This window comes from Rhinopithecus roxellana, chromosome 5 (genome assembly GCF_007565055.1).
Source record: "Rhinopithecus roxellana isolate Shanxi Qingling chromosome 5, ASM756505v1, whole genome shotgun sequence".
NCBI lineage: Eukaryota > Metazoa > Chordata > Mammalia > Primates > Cercopithecidae > Rhinopithecus > Rhinopithecus roxellana.
In genome coordinates, this window is record NC_044553.1 from 35230749 (window position 1) to 35246316 (window position 15568).

Here is a 15568-nt window from a genome sequence, read left to right on the forward strand (position 1 = left end):
ATCACTATGGGCTAATTTTAGTCTGGCAACCAAATCAGACAGCCAGACATATTTAGTTCTATAAAGCGAGGAGAAAAAAAAGGAGAAAGGTAAAAACAAGAGGGCCTGTCAAAAAACTGCATAAGCCCTTTCCAGAAGGTAAGATCAAATTTTAATATCAATCCATAAGGAAGATTTTTTTCTGCGGAAATCTTGATCTGAATAATCTCTTACCTATAACATGATGGACTACTTTATACTTTCACTTTTTCATCCACTCCCTATTACTGCATTTCTTTTTGAAAACCAACTGGTAGTCAACTGCTCACCTACTAAACACTAATTAAATGGTCTAAGATAATACATGTCATACTGAGACAAAACCAGTATCTTGTTACACATGCCAGATAGTCTTTAAATGTGTTCTGAAAAGTTACAAAATAGGCTAATCTCCAGAGAAATTACATGATAATGGGTAAAGTAGATCCAAATAATATTTAACCCACAACTGGAACGAAATGGGGAAAAAAGCAAAAACACAGCAATCACACTGTCTAATAAACATCATAATATGAAACTGGAAAACACATTTTAAAACAATTTAAAGATAAATGCAGCACAATTTCCAGAGTCCTCTTAATATCTTGAATGCTGGTACCTGAAAAAAAGCAAGTTTAATTAAAGAAGCTCTTGGTAAAGGACAGCACCTTACAGTTATTTTGAAAAGAACTGTGGAGGATTTTCAAGGACTTTTAAGGTTAAAGGTTCTTCCTTATCCTAATTTTACCTAAAAACGTAGTTTTTCTTAAGTATCCCATCATAGGTTTATTAGCAATAGTAAAGTTCACCTAAGCAAGAAATCTTCTTCAATACCTCAAAGGAAAATATGTCACTATTTCTTGCATAATCTGTCTCAATCTTTCAGGACAGTTTCTCTTCTTTGTTTTTCTCTTAAATTGTCTCTTTCAGTTTAGAAATCAGCACTCAGACCTCCAAATTCCTGACCTCGCAATGACCTAAAAAATTTTCTAGTTGACAAGGTCCCTCAGCTAAGATACTTGAACTTTCTTACAGTTCTGATGTTCAAGCTATATGGATGGTAGCCCATAAATATTTGTTTCATGGTTAGACTGCTCCCCCAAAAAGAATCCCAGCAGGACAGAACCAGAAACAGTTATAAATTTTCTAAGTTTCTTCCTGATCCTACAAAAACAACAACTGAAATATTTTCTTTTCTAAAGATAAATAATTCAGGAGAAAAAAATTAGTTTCAAATAGCTGATTAAAATCAGACCTGTCTGACTTTTTACATGCTCTGAGAACTTCCTCAACTAAGTTAAATATCTAATAATCTTGTGCGATTCCAAGAAAACAAAAACAGGACTGCTATTTTGGCAACACCACAGGACAAAATAGTATGCCATGAGAAATCAGTATCACAGAATAATCAAACATATTGCTGTTACATATACTAGTAATAAAAAGATTCGTCCCACAGTAAAAGAAATCTTTCTGTTTTATTTAACCCAGCCTATTGACATCTTGTGGGGTATATTTCGGGATATGCTGATTAAAAAACACATGTAAAAATAGACCAAATTAAAGAATGTTCAATAAAATCTACTGCCTACATGAAGCTGTTAACACAACCATGGATGAAAAAAGGAAAATCAGACATTCTACCATAAGAAAACATAATAAGGATATAAGGAATAGAAAAGCAAAGTTTTCTGTTGTTTCTTTACAAACGAAAGACAGTGCCTATCAATGAATGCTCATCATATATCATTTGTACTATTACTGCATTTTTACTCTTAAGTTATTCTAAAGTCCACTCAAACTGCTTGAAGCAGCAAGTACTTTAATCAATAAAATCTACCATAAACCTTCATTTTCCATGCAGTTAACAAGCATACTGATGTAGAAATACTACATAATGGAAATCTGTGGAACAAAGTTATATCTGTTTATATGGTTTATAGCAAGAATAATTGAGAATGGGTTTTCCTTGTGCTGAAGTTCTAAAATGTTATAGTCTTGCATCATACTGAGCCAGAAGGCCAGAATGCAGCTAAAGTATACAGATGACATGGGAGCACATTTAAAAGACTATGTCCATGTGACCCCATTAGTACAAACTGAAATGATGTGGGGTCCAATACCAAATAGGTTAATTTATTTATACTCAGCCTTTTTGAAAATGCATCTCTCTGAGGAATTATACAAGGCAAGATAAAAAGAGAGATCTCTTTTGCTACAGGAAAGACGTGTATCTTACCAGCTAGGGTCAAAAACATTACCTTCAGGGGCTTGATGGAATTAGAAAATAGCAGTTACATTCACTTACTTCTCATCTTGTTATATTTGGAAAGATATGAAAGCAATCTTTTCTGAATTACAAAGGTTGAGAAAATGTTCTATTGAAGGTAATATAACCCATAAAATAACATTTACTCAGCCTTTGTGATTACTCCATCAAAAACAGTTAATCACTAGAGATAATTTATAAGCAGAGGGGTTGCCAGTGATACCCTTTACTGACAGACATTGTTTATGGGTGATGCATGGAGTACTACTAGATTCTTACTAAGAAGCAAGCAAGAGAATATACTTACTCTCTTTGGGCTTACAAGAAGAAGAATAACAACAGAAGACTGCCTTTTACTGCCCAAGAGGCCATTGCTGGCTTGCAGCATGTTAAAAAGAAATGTCTCATACTAAGAAAAAGATTTATAAATAACTGACATGGCAGAAAAATGGATGATTCAGTTAATACTAGCTAGATAATTTGTATAGTTGTCAATAGCTGGACACTTAATTCTGTATTATTATAACTTTCTTTCCCATCAATGTAGTTCAAGGTTAAAAATAAGGGAGATATAGGGAATTGTGTAAATATGGTATTATCTTAATATAAAATCTAAGAGTCAGAGACTTTTACAAAAGAATTGATAAAACAAAAATCATTAATCTTAAAATATGATTATAATCAAAAAAGGATTATAAGGATAGAGCTAAAATAGCAAAGAATAATAATTTAACCATTATTTTATATGGCTAAAATACTGTAAAATTTTTCTATGTAGATTAGAATGCTTTTTCCATTCAAAAAATGTCTTGCAATTGCTGATGTCCTCAGGTCATCAGGCCACTCCAACCAGAAGCCCACCAAAGACTTGAAGTTTGCTGCAAGCCTTGCTCATATCTAACCTCGAAAGGAAAGCAGACTACAAAGAATAAAGAACAGTCACCTCAACATTGGTCACCTTTTCATTGTCATTTCTTTGTCCTGCTTTGCTCTTTATCTTGCTAAGTTTCATTTCTACTTTAACATAATGTCATATCTCATTTGGAGATTTTTTTTTCACTGAAACAACATCAACAGAGATTATACTTGCTGCCACTGCTTGTCATTTGATGTATTTCACTAAGACCCTATATACATTCTTTCCTCTGTAGTCTACAGGATTCACGGCCAGACACTGCTGCCAGATACTGCTTACTCATTCTGGTAGATCTTCTCACTCCTGCAAAGAAGGCCAATACCTCAATGCCACTTTACTATTTTGCTTTCTCTTAATGGTGACTATTAACCAGTTAACTTGTTTTCAACAACTTTTTCTTGAATTTTTGATTAGTGCAAAATAAAAGGATGATCAAGAAAGAAAGTCAACAGAACATCCTAGACAAATTCATGTTGTATGTTCTTTGAGGGCATCTGACTTTTTTCACCTTCAAAATTCTAGTGCCTAGCAGACTGCCAAAAATATGGTTGTGGATTTAATGAATAAATTACTGAATAAATGAACATCTACCCAGAATGCTTAACTTACAAACTTTTCATAAACTCTTACTATATGTACAGAGGCAACAAAAGGAGCTAAGATAAAAAGACAGTTCTTGCCTTCAAGAGTTTCCACGTAGGATGGAAGAAAACTTGAACAAATAACTATTAATATAAATAAAAGCTACAAAAGAGTAGACATAAAGAAATATGAGATAATATTATCTCTGTAGCGGCCACAAAGGTTATTTTGTGACAGAACACTAAACCTATTCCTTCATGACCTTAGAAATTATCTATATGCTACCTGACCTCAGAAATTATATATATGCTACCTTATGTAATTTCCTATTGTGACTACAGTCTCTGAGATTCCATGCAATAGCAGAAAAATATTAATACTAGCAAAAAATATTTTACTTTATAACACTCACATGAATTCTCCCATTCTTGCAAAAGAAACAAAAAGTGAGAATTTAGTCAGTTAAGATATTTTTTAACAAAAGTAAGTATGGTATATAAAAAGTTCTTTTTTAAAAGTAATAAACAACCTAATCTTCCATAGACCTACGGAACACATTAAGGTTGTATAAGTAGTATCATTATGGTTAAGAACAGTTTATAAAAGAATAAGAAGGGCAACCAAAATGTACCCATGTCCAAGGCATTCCCAGTAGTGGGTTGTATGCTCTCACCTAGGTTTCCTGTGCTGGGAAGGAATACAGTGTATGTAGAATGGGTCTCATCTATTAACTCCCTTATCAATTGGACATCAGCATCTCAGTTGGTTATGCTGATAATCCACTGCACTATATTATAAACAAGGAAATAAATATACCACTTATTAATGTTTCTCAAGAGAAAAAAATTTTAATGCAAACAATTATAATATATTTATCTTTTTAAAATGAGGTAATAAAACAAGTCCTATCTTTATTAACAGAAAACAATAATAGGATATATCCTAAACCTTGTTACCTAAACCTTGTTATTACCTAGTAGTAATAGCACTGCTCTAAGTCATAAGATAGTGAAATAATTCATTTATTTGAAGTGGAATTAGACCTGGCCCACTATCAAGACTATCCAGGAACAGGCATCTGGACAGGCAAAGGTCTAAACACAGCGTATAAAAGTTTAAAACCAATTTTCCTCCATAATCAATATCAACATATCTGCAGTCATTTGCATACTTACCACACTGACTGAATTTCTCTTTTAGTTTCTGCCAAGTCAAGTCAAAAGGTAGCTAGAATGAAAAGAGGTATTAGTAACACATATACAAGAAAAAAAAGAATTTCAATTATCCTTAATATTTATTTGCTTACATTTCTGACAAATATCTGGTTGCCTTTGGAGCCTATTCTCTCTCTCATTCCGCTTCCCATTGGACCCGATAAAAATCCTCGATCCATATCGATGCTCCTTTCCAGTATAGCTCCTATACCTGGTCCCATTCTATCAAAGCTGGAACTCATCCGGTCCAGTCCCATCCCCATTCCTCCAGTCACACTGTTCATGCCACCCATTCCACCACCTGGATTTTCAAGAAAGGACAGGGGGATTTGGGAATTTTGTGTTTTTGTTTCAAAAACATAAGGAAAAGGAGAAGAGGAGAAGAGGAGAAAGGAGGAAAAGAAGAGGAGATAATCATTTTTGGGAAAGAAGGGGGAAAATTAATTTGTTTATATAATTAAATAATATACAAACATAAAATTATTTTCATACAGATAACATAACAACTTTCCAAAGAACAGAATTTGCTTCAGTATATATTTAGTTAGCTGAGAAATTCTAGCCACTGTATAAATACATTATACATATGTAACTGTATAAAATTATATTCTGATCATTAAATATATAAATATATAAATCCTCTACCAATCACTGCTTCCAATAACATGACAGTTGTTCTTATCCTTATTTTTATTTTCCAATAATATCAAGCATAATAATTGCTAGAGTAAAGATACACAGAGATAAATTCAAATTATTACAACTCTAGCACTCAAGCCGCTCTCACCGTACTCTCCTACAAATATTCCTTTCCTAGCTTATCTTTCACCTCAGCATCTTCACCTCTGTTTCCCAGTTTTTATTCTCATGGTAATTCAATAATCATAGCAAAACATAACTTTTAATCTCAATATTATACAGAACTTGTCAAGGGAACAAAAAAATGCTATCACTCCCCATTAGCCAGAGCTTAAGAATTTAGCTCCGAACTCATACCTACGTCATTCTTATGCACCGACTTGATTTCCTGTCCTTTTCATTTATTCCCATCTTACTCATTATCAAACCTTTTGTCTTGTACATAATATCCCCAAACATGGAAATTCTAAAAATCAACATCACCCTCAAATTGGCTTTTTGTGAATAACCAATATAAAATCAGGGAAAACAGAAGTACAGACACTGAGATAAAAGAGGAAGATACGGAAGTTAGGACTAACAGGAAATGGCTGAGGCTAAAAGATGATGGAAGGAAGAATAAAATGAGGAGCAAGATACAATGGAAGTAGATGTCTTCAGCTGACAGGATTTTAGAATTTACTCTTAGAATAGTTTAAATAGGTTGTATTTTCTGTTTGTGAAATTTCATCAATTAAAGGAAGTCAATAAAGTATGGAGAGCTCAGAGACATGTCCCAGTAAGCAAAAGAGGTTAAAAAAATAATAATAAATAATCCATGTATTCAGGCTTAATGTAAGGCCTAAAAGGTAGTAGTGGAAATGGATGGATGGGAGATTCGGCATTCCCCAGTGTTGCAACTACTCTTGATGCTATTACGGGAAAGGTTCAAGAGGAAAAGAAATAAGTACCTCTTTCAACCTTAGCCTGACTCAAGCTCAGGAGATGCCTAAGAGTGTTATATCTGCATTTACCAAAAGACATAGATGTTTACAAATAAAATAAGCTAGTCACTAATAGCTATTATAGAAAATAAGAAAGGAAACAAAGTTGGTGCTAAAGCAAAACTTGTTTCTGACACATGATCAGAGAAATCCCCAGATTCCCTAGTTGGAAAGAAGGTTCTTGGATTGGCCGTTAACACACAGTTTAGAAATATCAAAGAAGTAAAATTCAAACAGTTAATTTAGAAATTTCAAACAATAATCAAACAGAAAGGCTTCACTCAATTATCAAGGTTTCTCAGATTATAGCAAGACACATTAACATATAAGAACAAAGTATTACTATACTACAATAACTACTCTTGCAAAGTCTTTGCAAGCACTCAAATATTACTGAATAAATTCTAGTAAAATTTAAACCTACTTATTCCAGATCCTACTGGACCCATGTTAGAAGCTCCTATTCTTCCTGCAAACCCTCCAATCATTGCACTGCCTAAACAAGGATGGAAAGATAATATACTAATTAATTTAAATAATCATACTTTAAAATTCCCAAGGTACTATGTGCTCTGATTTACAATAATTGAAAAGCATAAAGTCTTCTGAAAACAGAGTTCAATTATGTAAGATGTTGAAAAAGAGAGCTAGCATATTAAAATCCTTAAAGTGTTTTCTTCAGGTAATAAGTTGTATAAAACATTGATTTCTGATTTTTCACAAAAAAAGAGAAACCAAATTGCAAAAATTATAGCCTACAAAAAGAAAAGAAAAGAAGTATGCAGCCAGCCCTACCAAGTCTACCAAAGGAATCTCCAAAGCCTCGATTTATTCCAATATCACCACGTCCAAAATCTCGCTCCATGCTACTAGTCATCGCACCACGGTACAGCTCTGAAAAAATTGTGCAATAAATTAACCTTTTTCAAATATATCAATGCATGACGAAAACATTCAGGAATGTGTCTAAATTATAAAAAAAAAACAGCATAAGTCACAAAAACAAAATAGTCTGTCATTTACCCAATTTACCTCACATGCCACACATATCATCCCCATTCCCACCAGGCCTGTCCTTATCTCCTAGTGCCTACATGCCTTCTGAAGACATTTTTAGCACCCATTCCTAAGTTATAGGGGGGAAACTTTAATAATAGGGAAAACTAAATGTGCCCACACTTCCCACTGCATACATTTACCTACCTCCCATTCGGCCAACTCCTCCAAATCCTCCCATGCTATTCATTGCTTCCAGACCACCAAACCCTATTCCTATGGAATAAAGATTCATTTTGAGATCCGACTGTCAGTGATGTAGCTGAAAGGTACATTTTGTAAATGTTAAGTCTCACCAGTAAGCTCTACATCCATCCTACCTTGTGCAGCTACTTCTTAACACATCACCTTCCTTTAAGTATGTACCAGGCTCAATTTCTGCTAGCAGCCTTTAGAACATGAGCCAACAATAAACCATGACTTTTTTTCATGGAATTCTCAACACAGTTTCTAGTTTATTAAAAATGGTGATGGGTACATACAAAAAAACAAATCTTTATACATACCTCCTCCAATTCTATTCATTCCTCCAAAACCTGGACCATCCATTCCCATACCTCAAATAAAATACACAGTACGTACTTTAAGTATATTTTACTTTTATGACTAAAAGATGACATAATGCATTATAGCAAAATAGATACCACTGGTATAACCACAATGAAACACTAGAGAAGCAGTAAGGTACAGGAGGCATGGTTTAAAGTGCTATGCCATAGCAGCTGCCTAATCATGAGTCTTCAAAAAGGTTTCTTTGAACATTTATTAGACAAGAAAGCAAAATTCACTAGTAACCCCACAACATTCAGTTAGAGAATATCTAGAACTAGGTAATCATTCACTTTTTTTCCACAATAAACACAGAAATATTACTATCAATGATTTTTTTCCAGCATAGACACAGAAATATCATTACAGCAGATTTAGAGATCAGGCCAGAATGTAAGGACTCTCTAAACATGGCAGTTAAAAAGAGCAGTAGAAATTTTAAAAATATAAATAGTATGATTCAGGAGAGGGTAGGTAGGTGTGAAAGTCTAAGGCTAAGGGAGAAAACTTGTTTGGATCAGAATGATTATGATAATGAGCCTCATAATTTAAAGTGTGACTACAGCATCTCGACAAAAATAGGAATCTGATAGCATTTATTAGTCCATCAGTTAAACCAGTAATTCATGAAGTATGGTTCAGGGACTCTTTAGGGTTCAATAGGTCAAAACTACTTAAGTCACCAAACACTACTAAGACATTATTTGACGTTTTACCCTCACTTTCTTGAGTTTAAGGTGTAATTTTCCAAAGACTATATGATGTACAATATCACAAAAAACTAAATGCAGAAACAGATATAAGAGCAATATTAAGTCAAACATTAAAAAGATGTGTGGAAAGGTAAAACAATGCCACTCTCCTCACCAATTTCTTTTTTGCATTGAAAAACAGTTTATTTTCTTAAAGCTTTTAAGTATGAGTTTATCATATAATGAGTTTATCATTTTTAATATGTAATTTTTTTAATTTCTAATTTTTCATTTATAATACAGTAAATACTGGTAATTATAACTAAATAAACAAACATTTTTGGGTTCTCAACAAATTTTAAGATATAAAAGGGTCCTAACATCAAAGTTTAAAAACCAATCTCTAAAAATGAACTGTGAGTTCTTCCAGGTGAGCAGTCAAATAACTAACTGAAAAGCTACCTTCCCAACGGGATAAACAAATTTCAGTTGCCTATGATATGGTAGCATTTCAGCTACTCCATAAATACTGTACATACATGATATATTCTCCTTCTGCCTTAAAGACATTTCAAAATCCAAAGTGCTAAAAGGCTAGCTACAACACAGCTGGCCCCAAAGAAACTCTCCTGACTTCTGCCTATCTCTTTCATGTCAGCTGTGCTCAAGGTTTCATCCCTTTTTCAGAATCAAGTGACATCATACATATCTGACTATTAATTAGAGTCCTTTAAACATTATTACAGACCACATCAATGGAGGCTTTATTAGCTAGCATATGTATCATTTAAAAAGAAAAAAGAAAGTTAGAATACTCACCACCTGGACCTAAATTTCCCATTACTCCACCTATGTTCAACTGGCTGGCACTAATAGGCTGTCCACCCGGACCAAGTCCCATCCCAATGCCTCCAAGACCACCTAAAACAAAAATGAGAACAATTATTACCAAGATCCATATATGATTAACTAATTGGCAATAAACTTTTTAAAAGAGCTATATACCTGTAGTAGTATCTCTACAATTTCTGCAAATTTTCAAGTAAGAGCACTGGTTCTTGTTTTTATCTAGAAAGTAGCACACTGAAGCCCGACTATAAAACCATTTATTAATGAGAAGTGTTTTATGAAATAAAACATGATATACTATAAAGTACACCTTATACCCCACTTAAAGGTGCACTGAAAGGAATAATAAAATACCTAGAGGATTTTGAGTAATATCTTATCACCTTATATACGGCACACATATCTGAAAATGAGCATCTTGCCCAAATTTGTAGACCCACTTAAAATTTGATAATTACTTTTTAAATGGTTCAAATCAAACTAAAAAGTCAATAACCATAAAAAGTATAACATTGAATAAGGCAAATATTACATTACCTAGTTTTCTCATTGATATAAATATTTATTTATACTTATATGGCACCTTAAGTGTTTCCACATCTATTATCCATAAAAGAGGAAATTTTTGAGACCTTAGGTTACTTGCATAATGACATGGAGCTGATTTTAAAACTTGAGTCTTTGTTGTCAAACTGCACAACAAAGACCAAAGTCTTAAAATCAGCTACAAGGACAGATTACTTATAAAGAAAGGACGATTCAACAAATAGCTGACTTTAATAGCAACAGTGTAAACATGAAGACTGTAGAATACTTTCAAAGTGCTTAGAGAAAATAATTATCAATCTTAAACTATACAACAAGTTAAACTGTCTTTGAAGACATTTAAAAACCAAAATTGAGAGAATTTACAAATAAAAGATCCTCATTTAAAAGAGCTTCTAACATATATGGTTCAGAGGAAAAAAATTAGTGCCAGAGTCCATAAAAGCAGAGGAGCGATGACACAAGAAAATGGTAAATAACATTGTCTAATTTGCAGGACAGAAAAAAAAATAGTACAGAACTAATAATACAGAACTAAAACGCTGAGCAATGATAGTATAATTCAGTAGGAAAGTGACTGTATCAAAAGGTCAGTCTACTATTACATAAAAGAATAATTACATTAACTTCAGGCTTCATAGAAATATTAAAATATCCAGAACAATCCAAGATAGGAGAAAAATAAGTATTTGTAAGACAGAAAAATAAGACACAAAATAATATAATGGAAATTAATCCAAACGAACCAATACATGTGAAGAAACTGAACTCTTCAATTTTATGGGGAAAAAACTATCGAAGTGAGTTTTTTAAAAAGTCTATCTAAGCCCAGCAATAACACTGTTTATAAGGGGTGTGCCTAAAACAGTAAAAAAAAATAGGAAAAATGTGCCAGGCAAGTACAAAACAAAATAAAGCTGCCTTACTCACATTAAAATTAGACCAAAGACTCAAAGTAATTACTAGAGAAAAAAATCACCCTATAAAATTTTTGATTCACTAGGAAAATATATCAATTCTAATCTAGATGTACCTACTAAGCTAGCTTAAAAATATTTAAGTAAAAACAAGAAAAAGTAGAGAAATCCACTATTCTACTGGGCAATTTTACTAGACACATAAGATAATAAAATAAACAGTGTTACAGCAGAAAAAATTATTAGTAAGGATCTAAGACAATTAAAATGATTAACAAACTTGATTTGATTAACATATATAGATCACTGCACTCACCAACTATACCCAGAATACTAAGAAAAATGTGCCATAGGGTAGGCCATCCATAAGTCCAAATTAATTCCAAAGAATCACACTCACATATAAACCATGTTCTCTGACTAGATTGAAACGAAAAAGTACAAAGAAAAAAAAAACTCATACATTTGGAAATTGAAAACTTCTATTTTCAAATAATACATGGCTCAATAAGAAATCATAATGGTGATTTTTTTTTTTTTTTTTTTGGAGACAGAGTCTCCCTCTGTCACCCAGGCTGGAGTGCAGTGGCACAATCTCAGCTCACTGCAACCTCTGCCTCCCAGGTTCAAGCAATTCTCCTGCCTTAGTCTCCTGAGTAGCTGAGACTACAGGCATGCGCCACTGTGCTGGCTACTTTTTTTTTGTATTTTTAGTAGAGATGGGGTTTCGCCACTTTGGCCAGGCTGATCTCGAACTCCTTGTCTCAAGTGATCCACCTGCCTCAGCCTCCCAAAGTGCTGGGATTACAGGTGTGAGCCACCATGCCCAGCCCATAATGGTAATTTTTAAATACTCTAAAAACTGACCCAACATAAAAATGCTCCATAGCAAAACCCATGTAGTAACTTTATAGTCATAACTGCTTATATTAGAAAGGAAAAGCTACCAATTTGAAGTAAGCATTCAACTTAAGGAGTTAGGACAAAAACAAACTAAACCCCAATAAAGAGAAGGAAAAAAATAATAAGGCTAAGAGCAGAAATTAAAAATACAAAACATTCAAATTCAGTTATTTGAATACACCATTAAAACTGACAAATTTCTAACAAAATTAACCAAGAAAAAATTAAAAATTGTAAACATTCAGAATTTTTAAAACAGAACCACAGATGTAGCAAAAACTTAGAGATAATTTTATGCGAAAATATTTGAAAATGAACAAAAATAGAAAAAATCCTTAGAAAAATAGAAATTAAAAAAATTGACTCAAAAAACGATAGAAAATATAAGCCATCAGTAGTTAAAAACTTCCCAGAAACAACAGATGAAGGCCAGTTTTATACATAATTTCTAGCAAATATAAAGAGAATATATAATTCTGATAAAAAAGAGCAAATAGTTTCCAACTTAATACACAGTAACTAAAATTTAAAATAACCTAAAAAACAGAAAAATGTACAAAATGTGGTATCAGCAGTTAAAATGAAGAAACTAGAGCTACATCTATCAACATAAATGAATCTCAAAAACAATTTTAAACAAAAAAAGCAAGTTACATAATACATTATGATATCACTCAAACAAAATTTTAAATCCAACAAAACAATTCCCTATGTTTATGGATGTACAAATGTGCAGTCAAATTATTAAAACCTAAATGATAAATACTCTATCCATAAGTTGTTTCCTCTGGGTAAGGCATAAGTTGAAAGATGGGCAAGGGAGACGGGGAAGCTCCATTTTACCTGTAAAATTTTATTTATTTTAAAGAAAAAAATCTACTACAAATATGGCATATGATAACTATATGAGTAATTTTACTTTTGTCTGTATATTTAAGATTTCTTATAAAAATACTTTAAAAACCAGAGAAGATGCAGTGAAATAGTAAAAACAATAGCTAATATTTACTGAGTGTTTTTGCAAAACGATTCTAAGTGCTTTACATATATTAATTCACGTAATACTCATGTCAACCCCACAAAGTAGACACCATTATTGTCCCCACTTTTCAAAGGAGGCACTGAGACACATAATACAGTAAGTATATTACACTGTTATAGTCATTTGGAAAACAATTTGATAATACTAACCCATGAGAACTGTAAATCTACTTCAGAATATCTGTCTGAAGGAAGTACCCAAAAACATTACAAAGATTTGTGAACAAAAAGGCATGTGTTACTCTATGGTTACTCAAAAGGAAATAAAAGTTAAAACACCTAAAATACAGAACAGCGAAATAGTTACGGAACATCTATATGTTAAGACTATTATACTACCAATAAAAATATTTGAAAATAATTTTCAACATGAGAAAATGCTTGTACTCTAATGTTAAACAAAAAATAATTCAAAATTATTTTTGTTCCCAACTATGTAAAAAATATACATAGAAGGCTGGAAGAAAATACACAAAAATGTTATAATGAGGTTACCCACAGATGGCGCAATGAGAGAGGACTTTTTTTCCTTCAAGTGTATACATTTATCAAACATTTTTAAATGTATTGCTGATCAGTCAGGAAAAGTTACCAAAAAGAAAATAAAAATGGCACACAACAGTCTTCCTAATCAATAGTGCCAAACTATCTTCATAACTCCAAACTAATCCCAAATTGTGAGAAACTAGGATGTAGGCACAAAAACAAAGTTTTGTTTAGCACATAATAAAACAAACCCAAAAAAGCCTATGTTGTTTCTCATAATAGCTTTTACTTACGTGGTAATTGCGGTGTTTTACTATCATGTGAACGGTACTCTTCATGAGGAACAGACTTGTCATCCTAATTGCGAGAAAGTTTATAATATGGTTAACATATTACCAGAAAGAACTGTAATGTAGAAGAGAGCCAATAAAAGATTTGAAGAGGTTGGAGGTTGAAGTGATATACAGGAACTCACCATTTTCACATGCATAGGTCTATCAAATAAAAACTGCCCATTGAACATAGCTGTTGGTTCAGTCAAGGAAAGCCAGTTAAGATAACTATAAAATTATACCAGAACACAAACTAATTTTTAATAATCTTACAGTCCAACTATCTCTGATATTTTAATTAACATCTTTAATACTTATTGGTATTAGCCACTCAAAAAAAATACTCAAAAAAATATTCAATTCTTTGCTTTATGGTTTTATTTCATCAATAAGATGTATTTTTAATTCAACCATTGAAAAAAGTAAACTTGTAAGGCTTCGCTTAAAGTAAATTCATTAATATACAATGGATTACACAATTGTTAAATGCATGTATACAATTAATTGCGGTAGGAAGAGAGAAAAGAAAAAACTTCATATCAGCCCTGTACAATATGGCCAATTCAAGTTTTAAGAGTGACTTTAATACTTGGACCTAGTAAGGGTTTTATTTGCTGGAGACTAAAGTCTAACACACATCTCTAAGCCAGGCAACCTTAAATTCAATTACCCCCTGCCAAAAAAAAAGGTGGTATTATGCTTCTTCAACCTCATAACCAATGCTGAAATGTAAATCAGGATACAAATTGCTTGAACTGCTTCAATTGCTTGCTCAAAAGTGACAGTGCCCATTCCTCTGCTCTTGCCATCTTTGTCTTCTTTAATATCTGCCCGCTTCACAGTTCCAGCTATGCTGAACACTTCCTTTAGCTTCTTCCAACCAACTTTGAAGTCAAGCTTAACATAAAATTGTATAGTTACATACCTAATAAATCCCTCTCCCCATCTGCAAATACAAAAGAATCTTTTCTAAACTCTTAAAACCATAAAGAACTATAATTCTAGTTCAACCACATATCAATAATGTTCAAATTTAAAAACATCTTCAGTTGTTTAAAATCATTTAAGCTACATCTACATTGTTCCTTATCCTTATTTTTTTTAATTTCCAAAATCGTCTCTCAAACTGCTCAAACCTGTTTTTTACATTTGAAACTTGCACATCTATTTTTACCAAGAGAAATCCAGATTCTGAAAAGTATTGTTTTCACTGACTTTCAAATGCTTAGAACAAATGTGAATTTGCATATTCACAAATATCAAGGCTATAAAAAAGAAATCCATTTACCAATATAAACCACAACACATATAATTTCAAGAACTGCTTGAATGTGTATAAATTGCATAGTTCTGTGTTTAAAAAATCCAAATAGTTGTATTTAAACTCTAACCTTGTGTGTGTGTGTATATATATATATATATATATACGTATGTATACACGTCAATTGATTTTGAGTTTACAATAATTACTGTTTCACTTTAGTTAAAAATAAAAAATAAATAAAAACAAGCAAAATGTTTTATAAACCTATAACTCATTTATTTAATCAAATTATCTATCTATCTGAATGACAAG

General features: G+C 32.4%; 1 protein-coding gene across 4 annotated transcripts in view; it reads right to left on the minus strand.

Annotated features, from left to right (window-relative positions):
- MYEF2 (myelin expression factor 2) overlaps positions 1-15568 on the minus strand; it is a 38483-nt gene that overhangs the window by 3838 nt on the left and 19077 nt on the right. The window contains exons 7-17 of one of the 4 annotated variants that reach the window (XM_030930773.1): positions 14736-14889; positions 14136-14185; positions 13954-14017; positions 9738-9839; positions 8184-8234; positions 7825-7893; positions 7417-7515; positions 7046-7117; positions 5092-5300; positions 4961-5012; positions 4342-4572 (exon numbers count right to left, since the gene is read on the minus strand). In XM_030930773.1, coding sequence (XP_030786633.1) covers positions 4544-4572; positions 4961-5012; positions 5092-5300; positions 7046-7117; positions 7417-7515; positions 7825-7893; positions 8184-8234; positions 9738-9839; positions 13954-14017; positions 14136-14185; positions 14736-14889 — 951 coding nt within the window. In that variant the 3' untranslated portion in view covers positions 4342-4543. Of the gene's footprint in view, positions 1-4341; positions 4573-4960; positions 5013-5091; positions 5301-7045; positions 7118-7416; positions 7516-7824; positions 7894-8183; positions 8235-9737; positions 9840-13953; positions 14018-14135; positions 14186-14735; positions 14890-15568 lie in introns of those variants that run through there. The other 3 variants (XM_010357819.2, XM_010357820.2, XM_030930772.1) reach the window with 3 other exon arrangements.